We start from the raw sequence: 20000 nt of genomic DNA on the forward strand, positions 1-20000 counted from the left end.
ATTGTGGCAGATTCAAAACAAACACTGTGCTAATAAGGGAGAGATGGTCACTAGTGGGCGGGGCTTTCCCCCTCTGATGACACGTACAAAGGACTCTGATGTCAATCAGAGTGTTTCTGCAGACTGTTTTAATCAAGTGTGTTTATAAAAAAATAAAATGTATAAACTTTTTCTATTAGGAGCTGGTTATATTCACAGATTGTTCCCACACAACTGCTTACACCCCTTATAAAAATTATTTTTGCATAATAGGTCCCCTTTAAATCTCTTTAACCACCAGCAACACTGAAAACATTGAGGCATTTTGAAAAAGACAGTTCTTGCCAACTGTACTTTATTTTAAAACTTCAACAAAAAAGTGCGTAGCTACTAAATCTAGTTTCAAGACTTCACATATGTTGGAGAATCAGCATAACTTCGGGCTCCCGCCGCTCCATCTGCACTGATTCATGACATCTGAATGAAAAACTCAGAACAACCGGCACCTTCTGTCATGAAGCTTCTCTCTAATGACAAAAAAAAACTCTGACAAAAGCGCTGATGATGTGCTACGACCTCTTTATTATTCACAGCACACGCCGCCCAGCTGACGCTCAGGGTGAACTACAGCAACACACACCGCTGGAAATGTGACATTAAAGCGAGCTGCTTTTGGAAATGTAGACGCCAGCATATGTGAGCCATCATCTCAGTCATTATTCAAGAGAGGAACATTACGTTATCGTTTACTCACAGTCAGGCCCTTTCAAAGCCTCTTTCATCTGTGGAACATAAAGGGAGATGTTTAGCGGAGTGATCATGCTGCTCTTTTTCCTATACAACAATGGAAGGCGGATATTTAAAAACTCCTAATACAGTGCTCAAAATCATTGAGTACACCCATTTTAAAAAAATCAGGTCATAAATATTGATGCATTTGAACAAAACGGATTTATTAAATGGATATATTTATTAAAATATCATTTTAGTCACTAAACATCTTTAGAAATAGAACGATAATATATTTAAATTAATGTGAAATATTGGACAAACACATTACAAACTACAAAATTTCAACAAAATGTAACCATTTTTTAACAATTTCTCTTGAATTTTGCTCTTTGTGTTTTTAAATGTAACATTCTGTAGTGCTTGTTTAAGGCTGATTTCAGTCACCATAAAGTGGACGTCATCATCATCATCATCATCATCAGTATAAACAGTCTCTTGCTTCTCTTCGGCTAAGGGCCCTATCACACACCCGGCGTATTAGTTTGCACCAAATGGACCGACTCAACTGACTCTTAAAGGGAATGGGGGATGAGACTCTGATTGGTTTATTTTTAAAACAAACCTATAACTCATTAAAAGAATAAGCTCAACCCCGTTAGACCGTGCACCATGGCGCAGAGCCAATTTTCTCGTCCTTAAAATAGTAAAAGTGGATTTGGACACACTCTTATAGCACACCCTGTGCTTTAGAGTTTGCGCCAAGACCGTTAAAATAAAGCCCTTAGTCTTTATTTCAGAGGTCGTCACAGTGGAATGAACCACCAACTATACTGGCATATTTTTTACGCAGCAGATGCCCTTCCAGCCACAACCCAGCACTCATACCAATTTAGTTTCTTCAATTCACCTATAGCGCATGTGTTTGGACTGTGGGGGAAACCGGAGCACCCGGAGGAAACACACGCCAACACTGGGAGAACATGCAAACTCCACACAAAAATGTCCACTGACCCTGCCAGGACTCGAACCAGCGAACTTCTTGCCGTGAAGCAACAGTGCTAACCCCTGAGCCACCGTGCCATCTAGAACCTTATGTTACCCCACTAAAAGAGATAGCAGAGAGTCATTTCAAAGACAGCCACCTGGTATAAAAACAGGGTTGTGCTACAGTCAAAATCAGTGTTGAGTAAGTAATTAATTACTAATTACATCATTAAAATCGTATTAAAATTACATTTTTAATAACAATATTTTAAAAAGTAACTGAGTTACTCAATAAGTTACTTGATTACTTGAGTAAACACTAAAATTAAAGGTATAAATGCACCACATATAAATCCCAATGTCGCATAGGCAATAGAAATGAAATTCTTTAGATTTTTTTTAATTGAGCCAAACAGGTAATTTTAGCTTTATTATAAAATGTATCACTATAATAACTGTTATATGTATCAAAACACAAGTCATTTTAAAGCAGTGACGCTCTATTTCATCCATACCAAATATTGACATAAATTTAGGACTCAGGTCTTTGTTTCTCAAGCATGTTCAATCTGCTTGATCCATTAATGACTTTGCCTCTCTTAATTGATTTATCCAGAACTGTCGATTGTATGTGGAGTATTTAAACAAGTACATTATGAGTAACTGCAATTAAGTTACCTGAAAGTGAAAAGTAATCCCTACGTACAGATATGACGACTGAGAATGCTCATTTCTTCACGCGCAGTACTGTAACTTGTCACGCGCAGTCACGCGCAGTACTGAGGCTGCAAAGGCCGCATTTTAATAAAAAAAACATCTCTGTGCTTTACGCAATAGCCACCAGGTGGCGCAAGGAACAACCGCTTTTCTATTGACTCAGTTGTCATGCGTGTTTAGATGCATGTATTTTGGATATAATAAAAACATTAAATAAACCAATATAAAACAAGCAAAAGCTATAACGATTTAGGAATATACAGTATATTATACATGAGTTAAACCATTTTAAGCCATTTTGAACTTTAATTTTACAAAGGCTTATCTTAAAAAAAGATTTTAGATATTTTCTAAAAACAATAAACACCGGAGTTTATTATAATTTTATTATTTTAAAATAGTATTTATAAAGTATTTGGACACTAGGAATAGGACAATAGGTGAAACAAATGATGACAAATGATGACTGAGAAGTCAAAAAGAGCGAATTTGCGGATGTGGGATGTCATGGAAAATGGAATGGATGGTCTTGGCTGGTGGAAGACGAACAAAACAATCCTACCCAAAACCTGTGGCGGTTCTAGTTTAGATGGCACCCTGGGCGAACCACCCCATAGGGATGCTCTTCCAGCCGCAACCCAGTACTAGCCAATATACCGCCCAATATTATTATTATTATACAATTATTAATCTAAATAAATAACAGAAATCAATCCTAAATGTAACTGGAAAACAACGGAAAGAAAGACACAACTGGAGTGATATGCAAAGATCACTTCGAAAAAAGTAATCTAATTACAGTAACTAGTTACTTTGTAACTATTACAACCAAATAGTTCTCAACTGAATCAACTTCAGAGTGAAATGAGCTTAAATTACTGTGGCATGTTAAGGACTCATAAGAGGTTTGAAACGCTTCATTCCAGCGCATCGCAGCTCAGATGCCACTGATTGTTCGCATTCGATTCTTTGAAAGGAACTTTCTCGGAGTTCACGTTCCTACATGAGCGGCCTTCGCCAGGCGCACAACTCCGTCAGAATATAATGAGAGGTTAATTGAGCTCTTCCAGCCAAAGGATTTGTCATTATAAAGGAACAAGCACTCGGGCGCTGTAAGGTCTTCACATACTCTATTCTCATCCATCACATGAGCCCATTACGGCCAGGAATTTAACAGCTCTTTCATGCAGTTAAACACTCGCGCAATAGACAGGCCGCATGTGGCAGAGGGGTATAATAAAAGCACACACACACGCACGCACGCATGCACGCACACACACACGCACACACACACACACCCCCAGAGGACACAGATTTTTATAGGGTTCAGATGAACTATGGCTGACGGCAGGCAGATAGTGCTCATCTAGTCCAACTAGATTTCCGAGAAGAGAAATGAAAGTGATGACTGTTTGAGCTTGGTGATTTTTATGCAGCTGCATCAGTCTTTGGTTTTTGCTGTATATTAAACAACAAAATATTGTCTTACTTAACAAACAAACAACCAAGCAACCAACCAAACAAACAACCAACCAACCAACCAATCAAGCAACCAAACAAATAAGCAACCCACCAAGCAACCAACCAGCCAATCAACCAACCAACCAACCAAGCAACCAAACAACCAAGCACCCAACCAACCAACCAAACAAGCAAGCAACTAACCAACCAACCAACCAAACAAGCAACCAACCAACTATCCAAGCAACCAACCAACCAACCAACCAACCAAACAAGCAACCAACCAACCAACCAACCAACCAAACAAGCAACCAACCAAGCAACCAACCAACTATCCAAGCAACCAACCAACCAACAAAACAAACAATCAAACAAACAAACAAACAAACAAACAAACAAACAAACAAACAAACAAACAAGCAACCAACCAACCAAACAAGCAAACAAGCAAACAAACAACTGACCATCCAACCAATCAACCAACCAACCAACCAACCAACCAACCAAGCAACCAAGCAAACAACCAACCAACCAAACAACCAAGCAACCAAGCAAACAACCAACCAACCAAACAACCAAGCAACCAAGCAACCAAGCAACCAACAAAACAAACAGCCAAACAACCAAACAAATAACCAACCAACCAGCCCAAACAACCAACCAACAAACAAACAAAACAAACAAACAAACAAACAAACAAACAAACAAACAAACAACCGACCAACCAACCTACCACCCCATCAAACAAACAAACTGACCATCCAACAACCAACCAACCAACCAAACAAACAAACAAGCAACCGACCAAACAAACAAACAAACGACCAAGCAAGCAAGCAAGCAAACAAGCAAGCATCCAAACGAACAAACAAGCAACCAAACAAGCAAATAAATGGATAAATAAATAAATATCTCCTAACATGGCATACTAATAATTTTTCTACAGTTTTCTGTAAACAAGAAATTAAACCAAAATACTGAATGAAAACATGGGGCATTTTCAGCCAATGTGATGTGCGGGACAAAATACTGAGTTTTACAATTCAAAGTGGAGTGGCTGGTCAGCCTACGACACTGACATTGTGTGGGCACTACCGTTAGTTTGCTATGAGAGAATGATGCACAAAAGAACCCCCCCCCCCCATTCATTCATTAATATTCCTTCAGCTTAGTCTCTTATGTATTAGGGGTCACCTGATATGAACTGTCAACTATTCCAGCATATGTTTTATGCAGTGGATGCCCTTCCAGTCGCAACCCAGCATTTGAAAACACCCATACATACACACACACACACTCATACTCTATGGCCAATTTTGTTTACCCAATTCACCTATGGGGCATGTGTTTGGACTGTGGGGGAAACCGGAGCACCTGGAGAAAACCCACGCCAACACGGGGAGAACATGCAAACTCCACACAGACATGCCAACTGAACCCAGCTGGGACTCGAACCATCTGCCTTTTCGCTGTGAGGTCACAGTGCTTACCACTGAGCCACCGTGCTGCCCCGCCTCCTACTGAATTATTCTAGGAAGTACATCAACATACTGAAGTAAAAGTCTCAGAAACTTCTGGTTCTTGCAGACTTTAGGAAGACTTTTGTTCTGGGGCTGTCAGGACAGGTAAACTGGAGATAAATCTGTCTTAAACACCTCTAATCTCAGACTGGCTTAAGCCACCTAAGACTCTTTTTGTCTACTCTATTTTCTTTTATGTCCCGCAACTCATTTTTCAAAGTAACTTGCGATGCAAAGCCACGGTCTTCAACTCTCTAGTCTTTGCTTGCTTTGAAACGTCAAACTTTTTTTGCGGTCCCTCCAGACATGAACGCACTGCCTGCGAATCAACAAACCTGGGAAGCCCATTTGAAAAAAACAACACCACCGAGGAGAGCCGACACCGAAAGCGCAGCCCAACAAACGCAAGTAAATACCTGCAGATTGTGCATCACGATGAAGTGTCACAGCCTCACTGCTGGAGTTATATTAGAAATCGCATACGTTGCTAGAAACTCTGGCTTTCTTTATTTCCCTCTTCCAAAAGAAACTTTCTTTTTGTCTGCAACTTGTGTGAGTGTGTGTGTTCAATTTCGAGAGGATCACCTGCTTATGATTGTTCTCAGCTGTTCCAGCAACAGCTCATGATCGATTATCCAATCAGATGATTCCAAACTCACTATAAATAACCAGAGTTTTTCTTATCTCAATATCTTTGTCTTGAAGAACACCCCCCCTTGCCACCCATCCCTACTTTCCCTCCTTTTCAGATGGGCGACAAGGCGGGCCAGTGATTAGCACTACTGCCTCACAGCAAGAATGCCTCTGGTTTAAGTCCCTTCTAAATCAGATGACATTTCTGTGCGGAGTTTTGCTTGTTCCCCCCCCCGTGCTCCCGTTGGTTTTCCCCGGTTTCCCCCCACAGTCCAAATAACACGCATCATAATTAAATTGAACACACAAAATTGATACCATAGTCAAGCTCTTAGCGAGTACACCTCTCCTCAGTCATCCATATCTGTCACTTAGCTAGAAATAAGCCGGGGGAGTTCATCGAGTTCTACCCGAGCTCAAACTCCCCTCTCGACCTGCAACCGGCCCATTATTGGTGATCTCTCCCTCAATAGCATAGACAGCCCTGAGTGAGAAGCAGCCGTCTGCCACTAGAGTTTTCACCTTCTTCGAAGTCTCAGGGACTAAGAGGATTATAAGTGTGGAGTTTTAGGATGCACTAATGTATATATGTTTGTTAACGATAAAGTTAGTCCTGTTTTGAATCTGCCGCTATGCTGACACATAGGCATTTGCAGCTCCACCCTCTTTAGAAAAGAGCACAATCTCATTTGAATTTAAAGCGACAGTCACCAAAATGGCACAATCTGAATCTAACCCTTAATATAACCCTTGTATTTTGAGCTGAAACTTCACATGTGCACATTAGAGACATTAGAGACTATATACACTCACCGACCACTTTATTAGGTACACCTGTCTAACTGCTTGTTAACGCAAATTTCTAATCAGCCAATCCCCTGGCAGCAACTCACTGCATTTAGGGATGTAGACATGGTCAAGACGATCTGCTGCAGTTCAAACTGAGCATCAGAATGGGGAAGAAAGGGGATTTAAGTGACTTTGAACGTGGCATGGTTGTTAGTGCCAGACGGGCTGGTCTGAGTATTTCAGAAACTGCTGATGTACTGGGATTTTCACGCACAACCATCTCTAGGGTTTACAGAGAATGGTCCAACAAAGAGGAAATATCCAGTGAGCGGCAGTTCTGTGGGCACAACTGCCTTGGTAATGCCAGAGGTCAGAGAAGAATGGCCAGACTGGTTCCAGTAACTAAAATAACGACTCATTACAACCGAGGTCTGCAGAAGAGCATCTCTGAACACACAACACGTCCAACCTTGAGGCGGATGGGCTACAGCAGCAGAAGACCACACCGGGTGCCGCTCCTGTCAGCTAAGAACAGGAAACTGAGGCTACAATTCACACAGGCTCACCAAAACTGGACAATAGAAGATTAAAAAAACGTTGCCTGGTCTGATGAGTCTTGATTTGTGCTGCGACACTCAGATGGTCGGGTCAGAATTTGGTATCAACAACATGAAAGCATGGATCCATCCTGCCTTGTATCAACGGTTCAGGCTGGTGGTGGTGGTGTAATAGTGTGGGGGATATTTTCTGGCACACTTTGGGCCCATTAGTACCAATTGAGCATCGTGTCAACACCACAGTCTACCTGAGTATTGTTGCTGACCATGTCCATCCCTTTATGACCACAGTGTCTCCATCTTCTGATGGCTACTTCCAGCAGGATAACGCACCATGTCATAAAGCGTGAATCATCTCAGACTGGTTTCTTGAACATGACAATGAGTTCATTGTACTCAAATGGCCTCCACAGTCACCAGAACTCAATCCAGTAGAGCACCTTAGGGATGTGGTGGAATTGGCATCATGGATGTGCAGCCAACAAATCTGATGCTATCATGCCAATATGGAGCAAAATCTCTGAGGAGTATTTCCAGTACCATGTTGAATCTATGCCACGAAGGATTAAGGCTGTTCTGAAGGCAAAAGAGGGTCCAACCCGGTCCTAGCAAAGTGTACCTAATAAAGTGGCCGGTGAGTGTAAGTACTGTAGGTGAATTGAAATGCAGCAGTTTAGATGCATTCTCCATGAACGGCTCCTCAGTTGATGCACTCCTGAGGTTGTTTCTGCAGTCTCCAGTGACTGGCGCATCCTCTCTGACTGAGTTGGTCGTAGGAGGACATAATCTGAACCCTGACACCTGCACATTTGATGCTTTGGGATGCATATATGTAACATTACACCCCTACAGTTTCCCTTAAAACATCTTCTGGTCTGCAGATGTGACTTGACTCGCATTTAAAGTGAGCATGTGGGATTTTTCCGCTTGTTTTCTAGTCCAGCAGCTGGAAATAGTGGATCTGATCACTTAGGAAAACACCAGCACACTCTTACCCCCCCCCAAAAAAAACACACACATCAGTCATGAAGTCTGAAGCGCAAACACAAACGCTGAGCTTTAATACTCTGGGCTTCAGTTCACTATGAGCAGCGGAAGCGTAATTGTGATGCTTGACTTTGCAAACAGCGCTAATAAAATGAGTGAAGTCTTAAATTGATCATGTAGAGGGGGCTTTCACTGCGAGCCAGCGGAGCACGTCTCTACATATTGGTTCAACAGCTATTCTGCAGTAATTTCCCTGGAGAAAACCATTTTGTGATGTCTATATTTTCAGCCGACAGCTTTCTCTGGATTATTTCTCCCTTTGGCGGATAAACAAATATCCAGCAATGTTGACTCAACACACGTTGGTGACCTCATGCAACCGTGAGCAAACACACACGCATGCACGCACACTTGAACGGCTCTCTATGCGGTGACTTCCATTAACAAGGATTTTTCTACAACCCCAAATCAGAAAAACGTGGGTCAATCTGCAGAACGCTAATAAAAACAGACAACAGCGATATCGAAATTTACTTTGATATGTTTTTCATTGGTCGGCGTCACGGTGGTGCAGTGGGTAGCACGATCGCCTCACAGCAGAAAGGTCACTGCTTCGAGCCTCAGCTGGGTCAGTTGGCATTTCTGTGTGGAGTTTGCATGTTCTCGCTGTGTTCGCGTTGGTTTCCCTCTGGGTGCTCCGGTTTCCCCCACAAGTCCAAAGACGCGGTATAGGTGAATTGGCTAAGCTAAAATTGACCGAAGTGTGTGAGTGTGAATGAGTGTGTATGAATGTTCCCAGTGATGGGTTGCAGCTGAAAGGACATCACCTGAGTAAAACATATGCTGGATAAGTTGGCGGTTCCTTCTGCTGTAGTGACTCCAGGTTAATAAAGGAAAACCGAAAATAAAATGAATGAATGAATGATGAATGTATTTCATTGCAGATAATACAACAAATATAATTTAATGTGTTCCTGCATTAAGAATCCTCATTTATCTATAAGTGATATCACCAGATGCTCAGGCAAACTTTGGCAAAACTTTACTGTAAATAATGCATGTATTTATTCATTCATTCGTTTGTTCGTTCATTTATTAATTAATTAATTTAATTATTCATTCATTCATATAGTTCTCAATTAATTAATTCATTGATATGGTTATTCATTCATTCATTCATTCATTCATTCATTCATTCATTCATATAGTTATTCATTCATTCATTCATTCATTCATTCATTCATTCATGTAGTTATTCATTCATTCATTCATTCATATAGTTATTCATTCATTCATATAGTTATTCATTCATTCATTCATATGGTTATTCATTCATTCATTCATTCATTCATTCATTCATTCATTCATTCATGTAGTTATTCATTCATTCATTCATACAGTTATTCATTTATTCATTCATTCATTCATTCATATAGTTATTCATTCATTCATTCATTCATTCATTCATTCATATAGTCATTCATTCATTCATTCATTCATATAGTTATTCATTTATTCATTCATGTAGTTATTCATTCATTCATTCATTCATTCATTCATTCATTCATTCATTCATTCATTCATATAGTTATTCATTCATTCATATAGTTATTCATTCATTCATTAATTCATATGGTTATTCATTCATTCATTCATTCATTCATTCATTCATTCATTCATTCATTCATATAGTTATTCATTCATTCATTCATATGGTTATTCATTCATATAGTTATTCATTCATTCATTCATTCATTCATTCATATAGTTATTCATTCATTCATATAGTTATTCATTCATTCATTAATTCATATGGTTATTCATTCATTCATTCATTCATTCATTCATTCATTCATTCATTCATATAGTTATTCATTCATTCATTCATATGGTTATTCATTCATATAGTTATTCATTCATTCATTCATTCATATAGTTATTCATTCATTCATTCATATAGTTATTCATTCGTTCATTCATTTATATAGTCATTCATTCATTCATTCATTCATTCATTCATTCATTCATTCATTCATACACTGTAAAAAACTGCAGGGTTCCACACAATTCATTCATGTTGTCCCAACACAAATAGATTAAGTTAACTTAACACTTTAACTAATTTATGTAGATTGAACTTAAAAAATTAAGTTGCCCCAATGGAATCTCAAGAATTGTGTTGTTTCAGCTCATTTTAAATAAGTAGTTTGAACAAGCAAACACAGTTTGAGTTTGTCAAATACCACAATATTAAGTTACATCCACAAATGCCAGTTTGAAGTGTATTGTGCCGAACGGAAGCCATATGTTAACAGTGTCCAGAAGCGATATCGACTTCTCTGGGCTCAGAGGGACCTGGGATAAACCATCGCACAGTGGAAACGTGTACTGTGGTCAGATGAATCAGTATTTCAGGTAAGTCTTTGGAAAAAAATGGATGCTGTGTGCTCTGGACCACAAAATAAAAATAATCATCCAGACTGTTACCAGAAACAAGTCCAAAAGCCAGGGTCTGTCATGGTATGGAGTTGTGTTAGTGACCTTGGCACAGGTAAATTGCACTTCTGTGATGCACCATTAATGCTGAAAAGTACATTGCTGTCTTTTTTTCCAGGGACACCCATGCATATTTCAACCCCCAACCCGAACCCTAAACCAACCCTCACAGGAAACAATCTGCACTTCTATATTTTAAAATACTACATTCTGTGTGATTTATGAGCCGTTTTTCTCAAGAGGACAAAAAAAATTCCCACTGGTTTTTTGTTATTGCTATACTTTGGTCCCCACAACACATGAAATACAACGCACACATATGTTTGCTTTTGTAAATTGTCTGGACATTACATAAGTTTCCGTTTGTTTTTATAGTGTATAAACTGTGCTCTCTATAAGCCTAACCCCACCCTACCCCTAAACCCATCCCTCACAGGAAACTGACAAATGAATTGCTGAGAGAATCATATGGGAGTCGTTGGGTTAATCAGGTAAAAATAAATGCATATTATAAGACAATACAAGTGTTTTTTGACCCTGCATGCACATCAGCCTGTTACTGGAGACCCCCAAAACCAAAATATGAACTTTATTAAAGCAAAATAGGCGCTCTTTAAATATTTAGCAACATTTATTGATAGTGGATTGACATTTTGTAAATGTAGAGTGTATTTTTTAAAAAGCAATCGTATTAGGAGGTTACAGCAATTTGATGTGAGCCAAGATATTCTGCAGATGGTATACAAGAGTTTGGTTGAAAGTGTTGTGAGTTTTAACTGGTACATGGTTTAGACCAGTATTTCCCAACTCTGTTCCTGGAGGCACACCAACAGTACATATTTTGGATGTCTCCCTTATCTGACCCATTAACCTCAGCTTTTGGAGTCTCTCTAATGTTCTGATGAGTTGATTCAGGTGTGTTTGATTAGGGAGAGGTTGAAAATGTGGACTGTTGTGTAACTAAAATGTGTAACTCTTTGGAGTGAATGCCAGGCGTTACTTTTGGAGAAAACCAGGCAGCGCTCATCACCAGGCTAATAGCATCCCTACAGTGAAGCATGGTGGTGGCAGCATCATGCTGTGGGGATGTTTTTCAGCAGCAGGAACTGGAAGACTAGTCAGGATAGAGGGAAAGATGAATGCAGCGATGTACAGAGACATCCTGAATGAAAACCTGCTTCAGAGTGCTCTTGACCTCAGACTGGGGCAACGGTTCATCTTCCAGCAGGACAATGACCCAAAGAACACCGCCAAAATATCAATGGAGTGGCTTCACGACAACTCTGTGAATGTCCTTCAGTGGCCTAGCCAGAGCCCAGACCTGAATCCTATTGAACATCTCTGGAGAGATCTGAAAATGGCTGTACACCGTCCCATTCAACCGTTTGGAATAAGCCCGTAACATAAAAATATGGAAAAAGTGAAGTGTTATGAATACTTTCCGGATGAACTGTATGTGTAATGTGAATGCTGATGTGGATGTGTGGTGCCAAATATAAATTTCCACTTGTGGACGATAAAGAAAGTAAAAATTAGTCTTAATTAAAAAAATTAAATAATAATAATAATAATAATAATAACCCTTCTTATTTGATGATGCCATTTAATTGGATGAGATTGCCCACAGAGGAGTAAAGCAGATGATAAAACACTCACAGCTCAGCTCGATGCGGATGAAGTCTTTGATGCCCAGATTCTCCAGGAAAACTCCTGATGAAGAGCTGGTTTTGAACAGGAAGGAGATGTCAGCGCTCAGCTCTCCGTGGAAGGTTGGAAAGTGCAGGTACGATGTCTCCTTGTTGAAGTAGGCAGCGTTCCAGAAGTTATCTAGAGGAGACATGTACAGTAGTATTTATACAGTTCACACGCAGGTGATCCGCCAGGGGTGCGCTTCCCAAAACCAGTGTTAGTCAATTAACATCGCAAAAATATCTGTTGCTACAAACAAACAGTTGATGTCAAGATTATTTGCCCTCCTGTTATTATTTTTCCTCTTCAAATATTTCCCAAATGTTGTTCAACAGAGCACAGAGTTTTCATAGTACTTCCTATAATATTTTTTCTCCTGGAGAAAGTTTAGTTTTATTTTGGCTAGAATAAAAGCAGCCCTCTTTCTTTTGAAAAACATTAGAAACTTGTAGCCATTGACTGTCATAGCTGAAAAAACAAATACTATAGAAGTCAATGGTTACAACATTTTTCAAAATATCTTCTTTTGTGTTCATCAGAAGAGGTTTGGAACAAGTGAAAGTAAATAACGACAGAATGTTTTGAGTGAACTATCCCTTTAAGCAAAGTTCCCGGCTATGTTCTACATACAGTTCTCCCTCCTATGCCCTATTCCCTCTCACACACTTTATCATCCACTTTGAATAATTTGAAGTTGTCTTCTTTACATTTAACGTATTTTACTCCAGAATTTACTTTAATAATAGTTTTTTACTGATTTTCAGATTGACAATTGTGTTCCCTTCTAAATACACGCTAAAAAAATGTATGCTTGTAAAGAAAGACTTTTATAATTTAAGCGAAAAACACATTTCTGAAGCTTGAGAAAATACATCTACGTAAATTGTATTTAAATAATAAATAATAATATTTAAAATGGGGCATCACGGTGGCACAGTGGGTAACATGATCGCCTCGCAGCAAGAAGGACGCTGGTTTGAGCCCCAGCTGGGTCAGTTGGCATTTCTGTGTGGAGTTTGCATGTTCTCCCAGCGTTCACGTGGGTTTCCTCTGGGTGCTCCGGTTTCCCCCAGAGTCCAAATATATGAGGTATAGGTGAATTGGGTAAGCTAAAGTGTGAATGCAAGAGTGTATGGGTGTTTCCTAGTGTTGGGTTGCAGCTGGAAAGGCATCCGCTGCATAAAACATATCCTGTGGTGAGCCCGGATGAATAAAGGGACTAAGCCGAAAAGAAAATGAATGAATTAATGAATATTGAAAATGTATTTGTAATGTACGTAACACGTTTGTAGTGTTTTGAGGAGAACATTTTTATTTTCAAAGTAATTGAAATAAAAAATAAAAACATTACACAAAAAATAAATATTAAAAAACAACAAAAAATGACCAAATGTAATTCTGTAGACAACAACATCAAAAAGAATAAAAATTATATATATATATATATATATGAATGGTTGCAGATGGAAGGGCATCCGTAGCGTAAAACATATGCTGGATAAGTTGGCGGTTCATTCTGCTGTGGCGACCCCTGATTAATAAAGAGACTATATTTATTTAAAATAAATGAATGAATATATGAATGAATTAATAAATTATTAATTTAATAAATTAATAAATGGAGGAATGAACCAACCAACCAACCAACCAACCAACCAACCAACCAACCAACCAGTGAGTGAAAGAAAAAATGAATGAATGATTTAATAAATGAAACAATGAATAAATAAATGATTGAATGTATAAATGAATAATTACTTGAATGGATGAATGAACAAATGAATGAGTGAAATAATAAATGAATGAATTAATAAATTAATAATTAAATAAATTAATAAATGAAGGCATTAATAAATAAATGAATGAATGCATAAATAGATGATTACATTAATTAATTAATTAGTTAATTAACGAATGAGTGAATGAATAAATAATTACATGAATGAATGAATGAATGAATAACTATAAAATGAATGAATGAATGACTAACTATACAATTGAATAAATGAATAACTATACAAATAATTGAAAGAAAGTATGAATGAATAAATGAATAACTATTCAAATGAACACATGAATCAATAACTATATGAATGAATGAATAAATAACTACTCAAAAAATATATTTTTTACTTGTTCAAACTACTTATTTAAAATGAGCTGAAACAACACAATTCTTGAGATTTCATTGAGGCAACCTAATTTTTTATGTTCAATCTACATAAATTTGTTAAAAGCGTCAAGTTAACTTTATACATTTTTTGTTGGGACAACATGAATGAGTTGTGTGGAACCCTGCAGTTTTTACAATGTATGAATGAATGAATAAATGAATACCTATATAAATTAATGAATAAATTAATGAATAATTAAATAAATTAATTAATAAATGAACGAACAAACGAATGAATGAATAAATACATAAATAAATACAGATGAATGAATGAATGAATGATATAAATAAATGAACGAACAAACAAAAATGTTTTTATAACTATATAGTGTGTGCAACAATTATAGAAAATGGTATTATATAAAAACCCTTGTGACTACATTATTTATTTCCCGAACGATTCCTCATTGTTTGGGGAACTCACCCTTTTGGCGTCTGTGTAAAAGTACAGGAAAGTGCTCACAGTATAATTATTGTGTCTACTATGAAACAAACGCAGGACTTACTGTCACCGTAGCACTGCAGCGGGCCGACTCTATACGCTGCTTCAGACCCTGAGCGGCTGATGTCTCCCAGCGCCAGCGCTCGCACCGGCAAATGCTCTTTATGAGCCAGCAAACCAGAGTCACTGGACCTGTAAAACACCAACACACAGCAGATCTGTCCATCTGAAAACACCACAGCTCTATTTCACGTGAACCGCGAATGACTGGAACTCATATGAAGTTACAAGAAATCCTTAATAGCAGTGTCCATTAGCATTTTAAATGGTAAATTACCTGGAAGGTCTTTTAAATCTCACTGGTGTTGGTAAATGTTACATCTTTTTTTGGTTGTGTGTGTACTGAGTCTAAGACATGTGTGTTGTCTGAGTCCAAAATAAATGATCTAATAAACCCAGCAGGCACACAATGTCATAAGATGTTAATATCAGGTTAGATTTAGGTTGTGATGTCAGGTGACCAAAATTCAATGTCTAGCCAGCGTCTAAGGACAACGTTATTTTGACATCAAATAACGACATCAAATGACGTTGATATTTGGTTGATTTTAGGTTGTGTTGGAAAGTCCACGAGCCAACGTCTTAAACCAAAGTCATATTGACGTCAAATACTGACGTTTATTCATCAGGCATGACAACCAAAATCCAACGTCTGATAGACGTCATATTGGTAACGTCCACACAACGTCAAGCTGTAGCATTATTAGACGTTGGTTGATTTTTGATTGGATGTTCCACAGTTGGTGACGCAGTGGCGCAGTAGGTAGTGCTGCCTCACAGCAAGAAGGTCACTGGTTCGAGCCTCGGCTGGGTTAGTTGGTGTTTCTGTGTGGAGTTTGCATGTTCTCCCTGCGTTCGCATGAGTCCAAAGACATGCAGTACAGGTGAATTGGTTAGGCTAAATTGTCCATAGTGTATGAGTGTGAGTGAGTGTGTATGGATGTTTCCCAGAGATGGGTTGCAGCTGGAAGGGCATCCGCTGTGTAAAACATAAGCTGGATAAGTTTGCGGTTCATTCCCCAGATTAATAAAGGGACTAAGCTGAAAAGAAAATGAATGAATGAATGAATGTTCCACAGCTGTACAACTTAAAGGGATAGTTCACCCAAAAAATAATTGTCGTGAAGAGGCTGCACGAGTTCTGATATTGCAGAAAACTGCATGGCTATCAGCCAATCAGATTCGAGAACCAGACAGAACTGTTGTATAAATATACACTGTTGTCAATATTATTAGCCCCCCTGTATATTTTTCCCCAATTTCTGTTTAACAGATTTTTCAACACCTTTCTAAACACTAGATACGTTTCAAAATACTAATAATCAGCTTAAAGTGACATTTAAAGGGTTAACTAGGTTAATTAGGCAAGTTATTGTATAATGGTGGTTTGTTGTGTAGACAATAAAAAAAAAGGGGGCTAATAATATTGACCTAAAATGGTTTTTAAAATTTCAAAACTGCTTTTATTCTAGCTGAAATAAAAAAAAAATTCTCTAGAAGAAAATTTATTTTAGGAAATACTGTGAAAATATCATGGGAAATATTGCAAAAAGAAAAAAATATCACATTTGACTTCAACTGTATATATTATATATTCATTTCAGTTTTAATTTGGATCATTTAGAAGTTAAACATATTGATTCAGCTGATTTTGCACACTTTTGCTTGTATTTAGTTACAGTTAGGAGTCTTTGAGAGAGCTGAATGTGTATGGTTAACGTGGATAACACACACAGAATGCTTTCTTTATTTCCACAAATTTCCCTCATCTTTCTTCAGCCGTGGTGCTGTAATCTGAGCTGCACGTGTGCTCAGTGGTGTGTGAGTCTGCTGTCGTACCAGTCTTTGCTGTCTGCGTCACAGTTGCAGAAGTGTTCGGGATGCACACAGTTCTCCTGCAGGCCACAGGCGCACTGCTGACTGCCGGGCACCGCTCCGCCCCAGTACATGTGTGCTTCGCCGGAGCCACCCACCCACCAGCTGAATGGGGCGCCGTCTGCAAATACACACCCACAACACAGACAACAATCAGGAGAAGAAACGTGATGTTTAACAGAGCAAGGAAATGTTCACAGTATGTCTGATCATATTTTTTCTTCTGGAGAAAGTCTTATTGTTTTATTTCAGCTAGAATAAAAGCAGTTTTTAGTTTTTAAAATCAAAATTAATCAATATTAATAGCCTCTTTAAGCTATATATTTTGAAATATCCATTTCAATATATATTCAGAAGAAATAAAGATGCTAAAGAGATCTTATTTGTGATTTGGCATCACTGTAAAAGCATCTGTCCAGGTTTAATAGAGACGGGCATGTTATTTCCATTACTATTCATCTGACATTTTCAGCGTTTCTTATTTACGCCTGACACCGTGTTCTCCTCGTCTCATCAAGAACGCCGATAATGAGACGACTAATGGACATAATTACTGTGGGTGTGGAGAGAGCTGGTGTTTGGTGTTCATTTGAGGGATTACGAGAAGCGTTCCCATCGACTCGACCTGTGACTGACACTGTACCAAACCGCCCATGACAAACCCACACAAACACAACAAACAAACAAACTACACCAGAAAAAAGCACTCAGGACGCACACATGCACAGGGATAATTGACTCTAAGTGTGACATTCAAATCATTTGAGGCAGAAAAAGTATGCAATATATATATATATACAGTTGAAGTCAGAATTATTAGCCCCCCTGTTTATTTTTTAATTTCTGTTTAACAGAGAAGATTTCTATAACACATTTCTAATCATAACAGTTTTAATAACTCATCTCTAATAACTGATTTATTTTCTCTTTGTCATGATGACAGTAAATAATATTAGACTAGATATTCTTCAAGACACTTCTATACAGCTTAAAGTGACATTTAAAGGCTTAACTAGGTTAATTAGGTTAACTAGGCAGGTTAGGGTAATTAGGCAAGTTATTGTATAATGATGGTTTGTTCTGTAGACTATCAAGAAAATATATAGCTCAAAGGGGCTAATATTGACCCTAAAATGGTTCATAAAAAATTAAACGCTGCTTTTATTCTAGCTGAAATAAAACAAACAAGGCGACAACGCTACCCACTGCGCCACCACACCACCTTAATGGCTATTTACATTAATAAAAATGACAGAACATTACTAATTAAACAAAAATTGGCTATATAACACCATATATATATTAAAAACAAACAAACAAACAAACAAACAAACAAACAAAAAAACAAACAGCACAAACCTTGTTTAATTTAAAAAATCCTTTTCAAATGAAAAATTATAGGTCCCATTTCTATTCCTATTTTGGTAAATATTAATATACTACGCTGCACAATCATTATTACTATTATTAATGAGATAAAGGATTAATACTTCTGGACCCTTTGATAATTCATATTAAGACTAATGTACTCCTCCAACCATGAATACCCCCCCCCCCCAACCCCCCCCCCCTTTTAAATGTAATTTTATAGATTTTTTTTTAAAATTAAGATTATTTTATTATTAATTTTTTATAATCCATTTCTTTTTCCTAACAACTTTCATTATGTTCAACGAAAATACCTGTCATCGAATACCTGTAATGTATTGTACTTTTTGTCAAAAACACAATAAAAAAATAAATAAAAAAGGATTAATACTTCTATTTAAGGATCGATCCTTTAGATACATTGCCAGTATTGAAAATATTAATGTTTAGGTTCTGCCCACCCCTATTACCCATGCTACTGTACCAAAATATCTGAAAACTTACTAGTGTTTTAATCAGCTACTCTGCCTCCACTAAAGCTAATAAATAAAAGCAGACAGAAAGGAGTCAATATTTCATTATTGATTATGTTATTATATTAGATTACTATTATATTATTTGACACTGAATACTGCAAAACTGTAATCATTCAGATGATGTTCTCATGATAAACATCTGAGATGCTGAAAAAACTGAACAATGAGTCAATAATCCATATCATCTGACCGTGTCAAACCCACACAAACACGATAAAAGCACTTCAAAAAGTACAAACGGCCATGAATAATATACCCTAAAGGTGACTTTTAATTAATATAAAGCCGCAATACTGAAAATAACTAAGCTCTCAGTTAAAAGCGTTCATAACAAAGAGCATAACAATCAATTTGTGCCGTTTGCTTAAGCTTCATGCGAGGGGTTCACTGAGAGGTTCCTCTTTTAGAGCTCATGGGGTTTCACTTCGGTTTGTAGTACGCTTCAACAACTTTGTCTCTAAAGTTTCTACTACAGATAGACAAAATAGACATTAAAGCGTCAACAATCAGATTATTTCATCTGGTATTTGACAGGAATATTTGATTTTGTTTGCAGACAGTATTTTGGCAAGGCGATGTCCTCATGAGAAACAAAGCAGAAACTCAGATGTAATTCTACTAGCAAACACTTTTAGTAAATTGTCATTTTATTGTTTGTATATTTGTATCATTTTGTATTTTTTCTCTAATAATTTTTACTAGAGGGTGGCGGGGTGTCATAGTGGGTAGCACAATCGCCTCCAGCAAGGAGCGTTGGTTTTGGCGTTGGTTTCCTCTGGGTGCTCTGGTTTCCCAGACATTTTGGTTAACAGACATTTATTAAACAACAACAACAACATATATATTCTTTATAAGTCTATAGAGTCCCTTTATATATATTCATTCATTCATTTTCTTTTCAGCTTAGTCCCTTTATTAATCTGGGGTCGCCACAGCGGAATGAACCGCCAACTTATCCAGCATTTGTTTTATGCAGCTGATGCCCTTCCAGCTGCAACCCAT

General features: G+C 37.8%; 1 protein-coding gene across 1 annotated transcript in view; it reads right to left on the bottom strand.

The window, feature by feature from the left end:
- The window catches only part of cntnap3 (contactin associated protein family member 3), a 251788-nt gene that overhangs the window by 77759 nt on the left and 154029 nt on the right, over positions 1–20000 (bottom strand). Inside the window, exons 14-16 of the mRNA XM_056466569.1 lie at positions 17059–17215; positions 15224–15351; positions 12512–12682 (exon numbers count right to left, since the gene is read on the bottom strand). Of these exons, the coding sequence (XP_056322544.1) occupies positions 12512–12682; positions 15224–15351; positions 17059–17215 (456 nt within the window). The remainder of the gene's footprint in view (positions 1–12511; positions 12683–15223; positions 15352–17058; positions 17216–20000) is intronic.

Source organism: Danio aesculapii, chromosome 10 (genome assembly GCF_903798145.1).
Source record: "Danio aesculapii chromosome 10, fDanAes4.1, whole genome shotgun sequence".
Taxonomy (NCBI): Eukaryota; Metazoa; Chordata; class Actinopteri; order Cypriniformes; family Danionidae; genus Danio; species Danio aesculapii.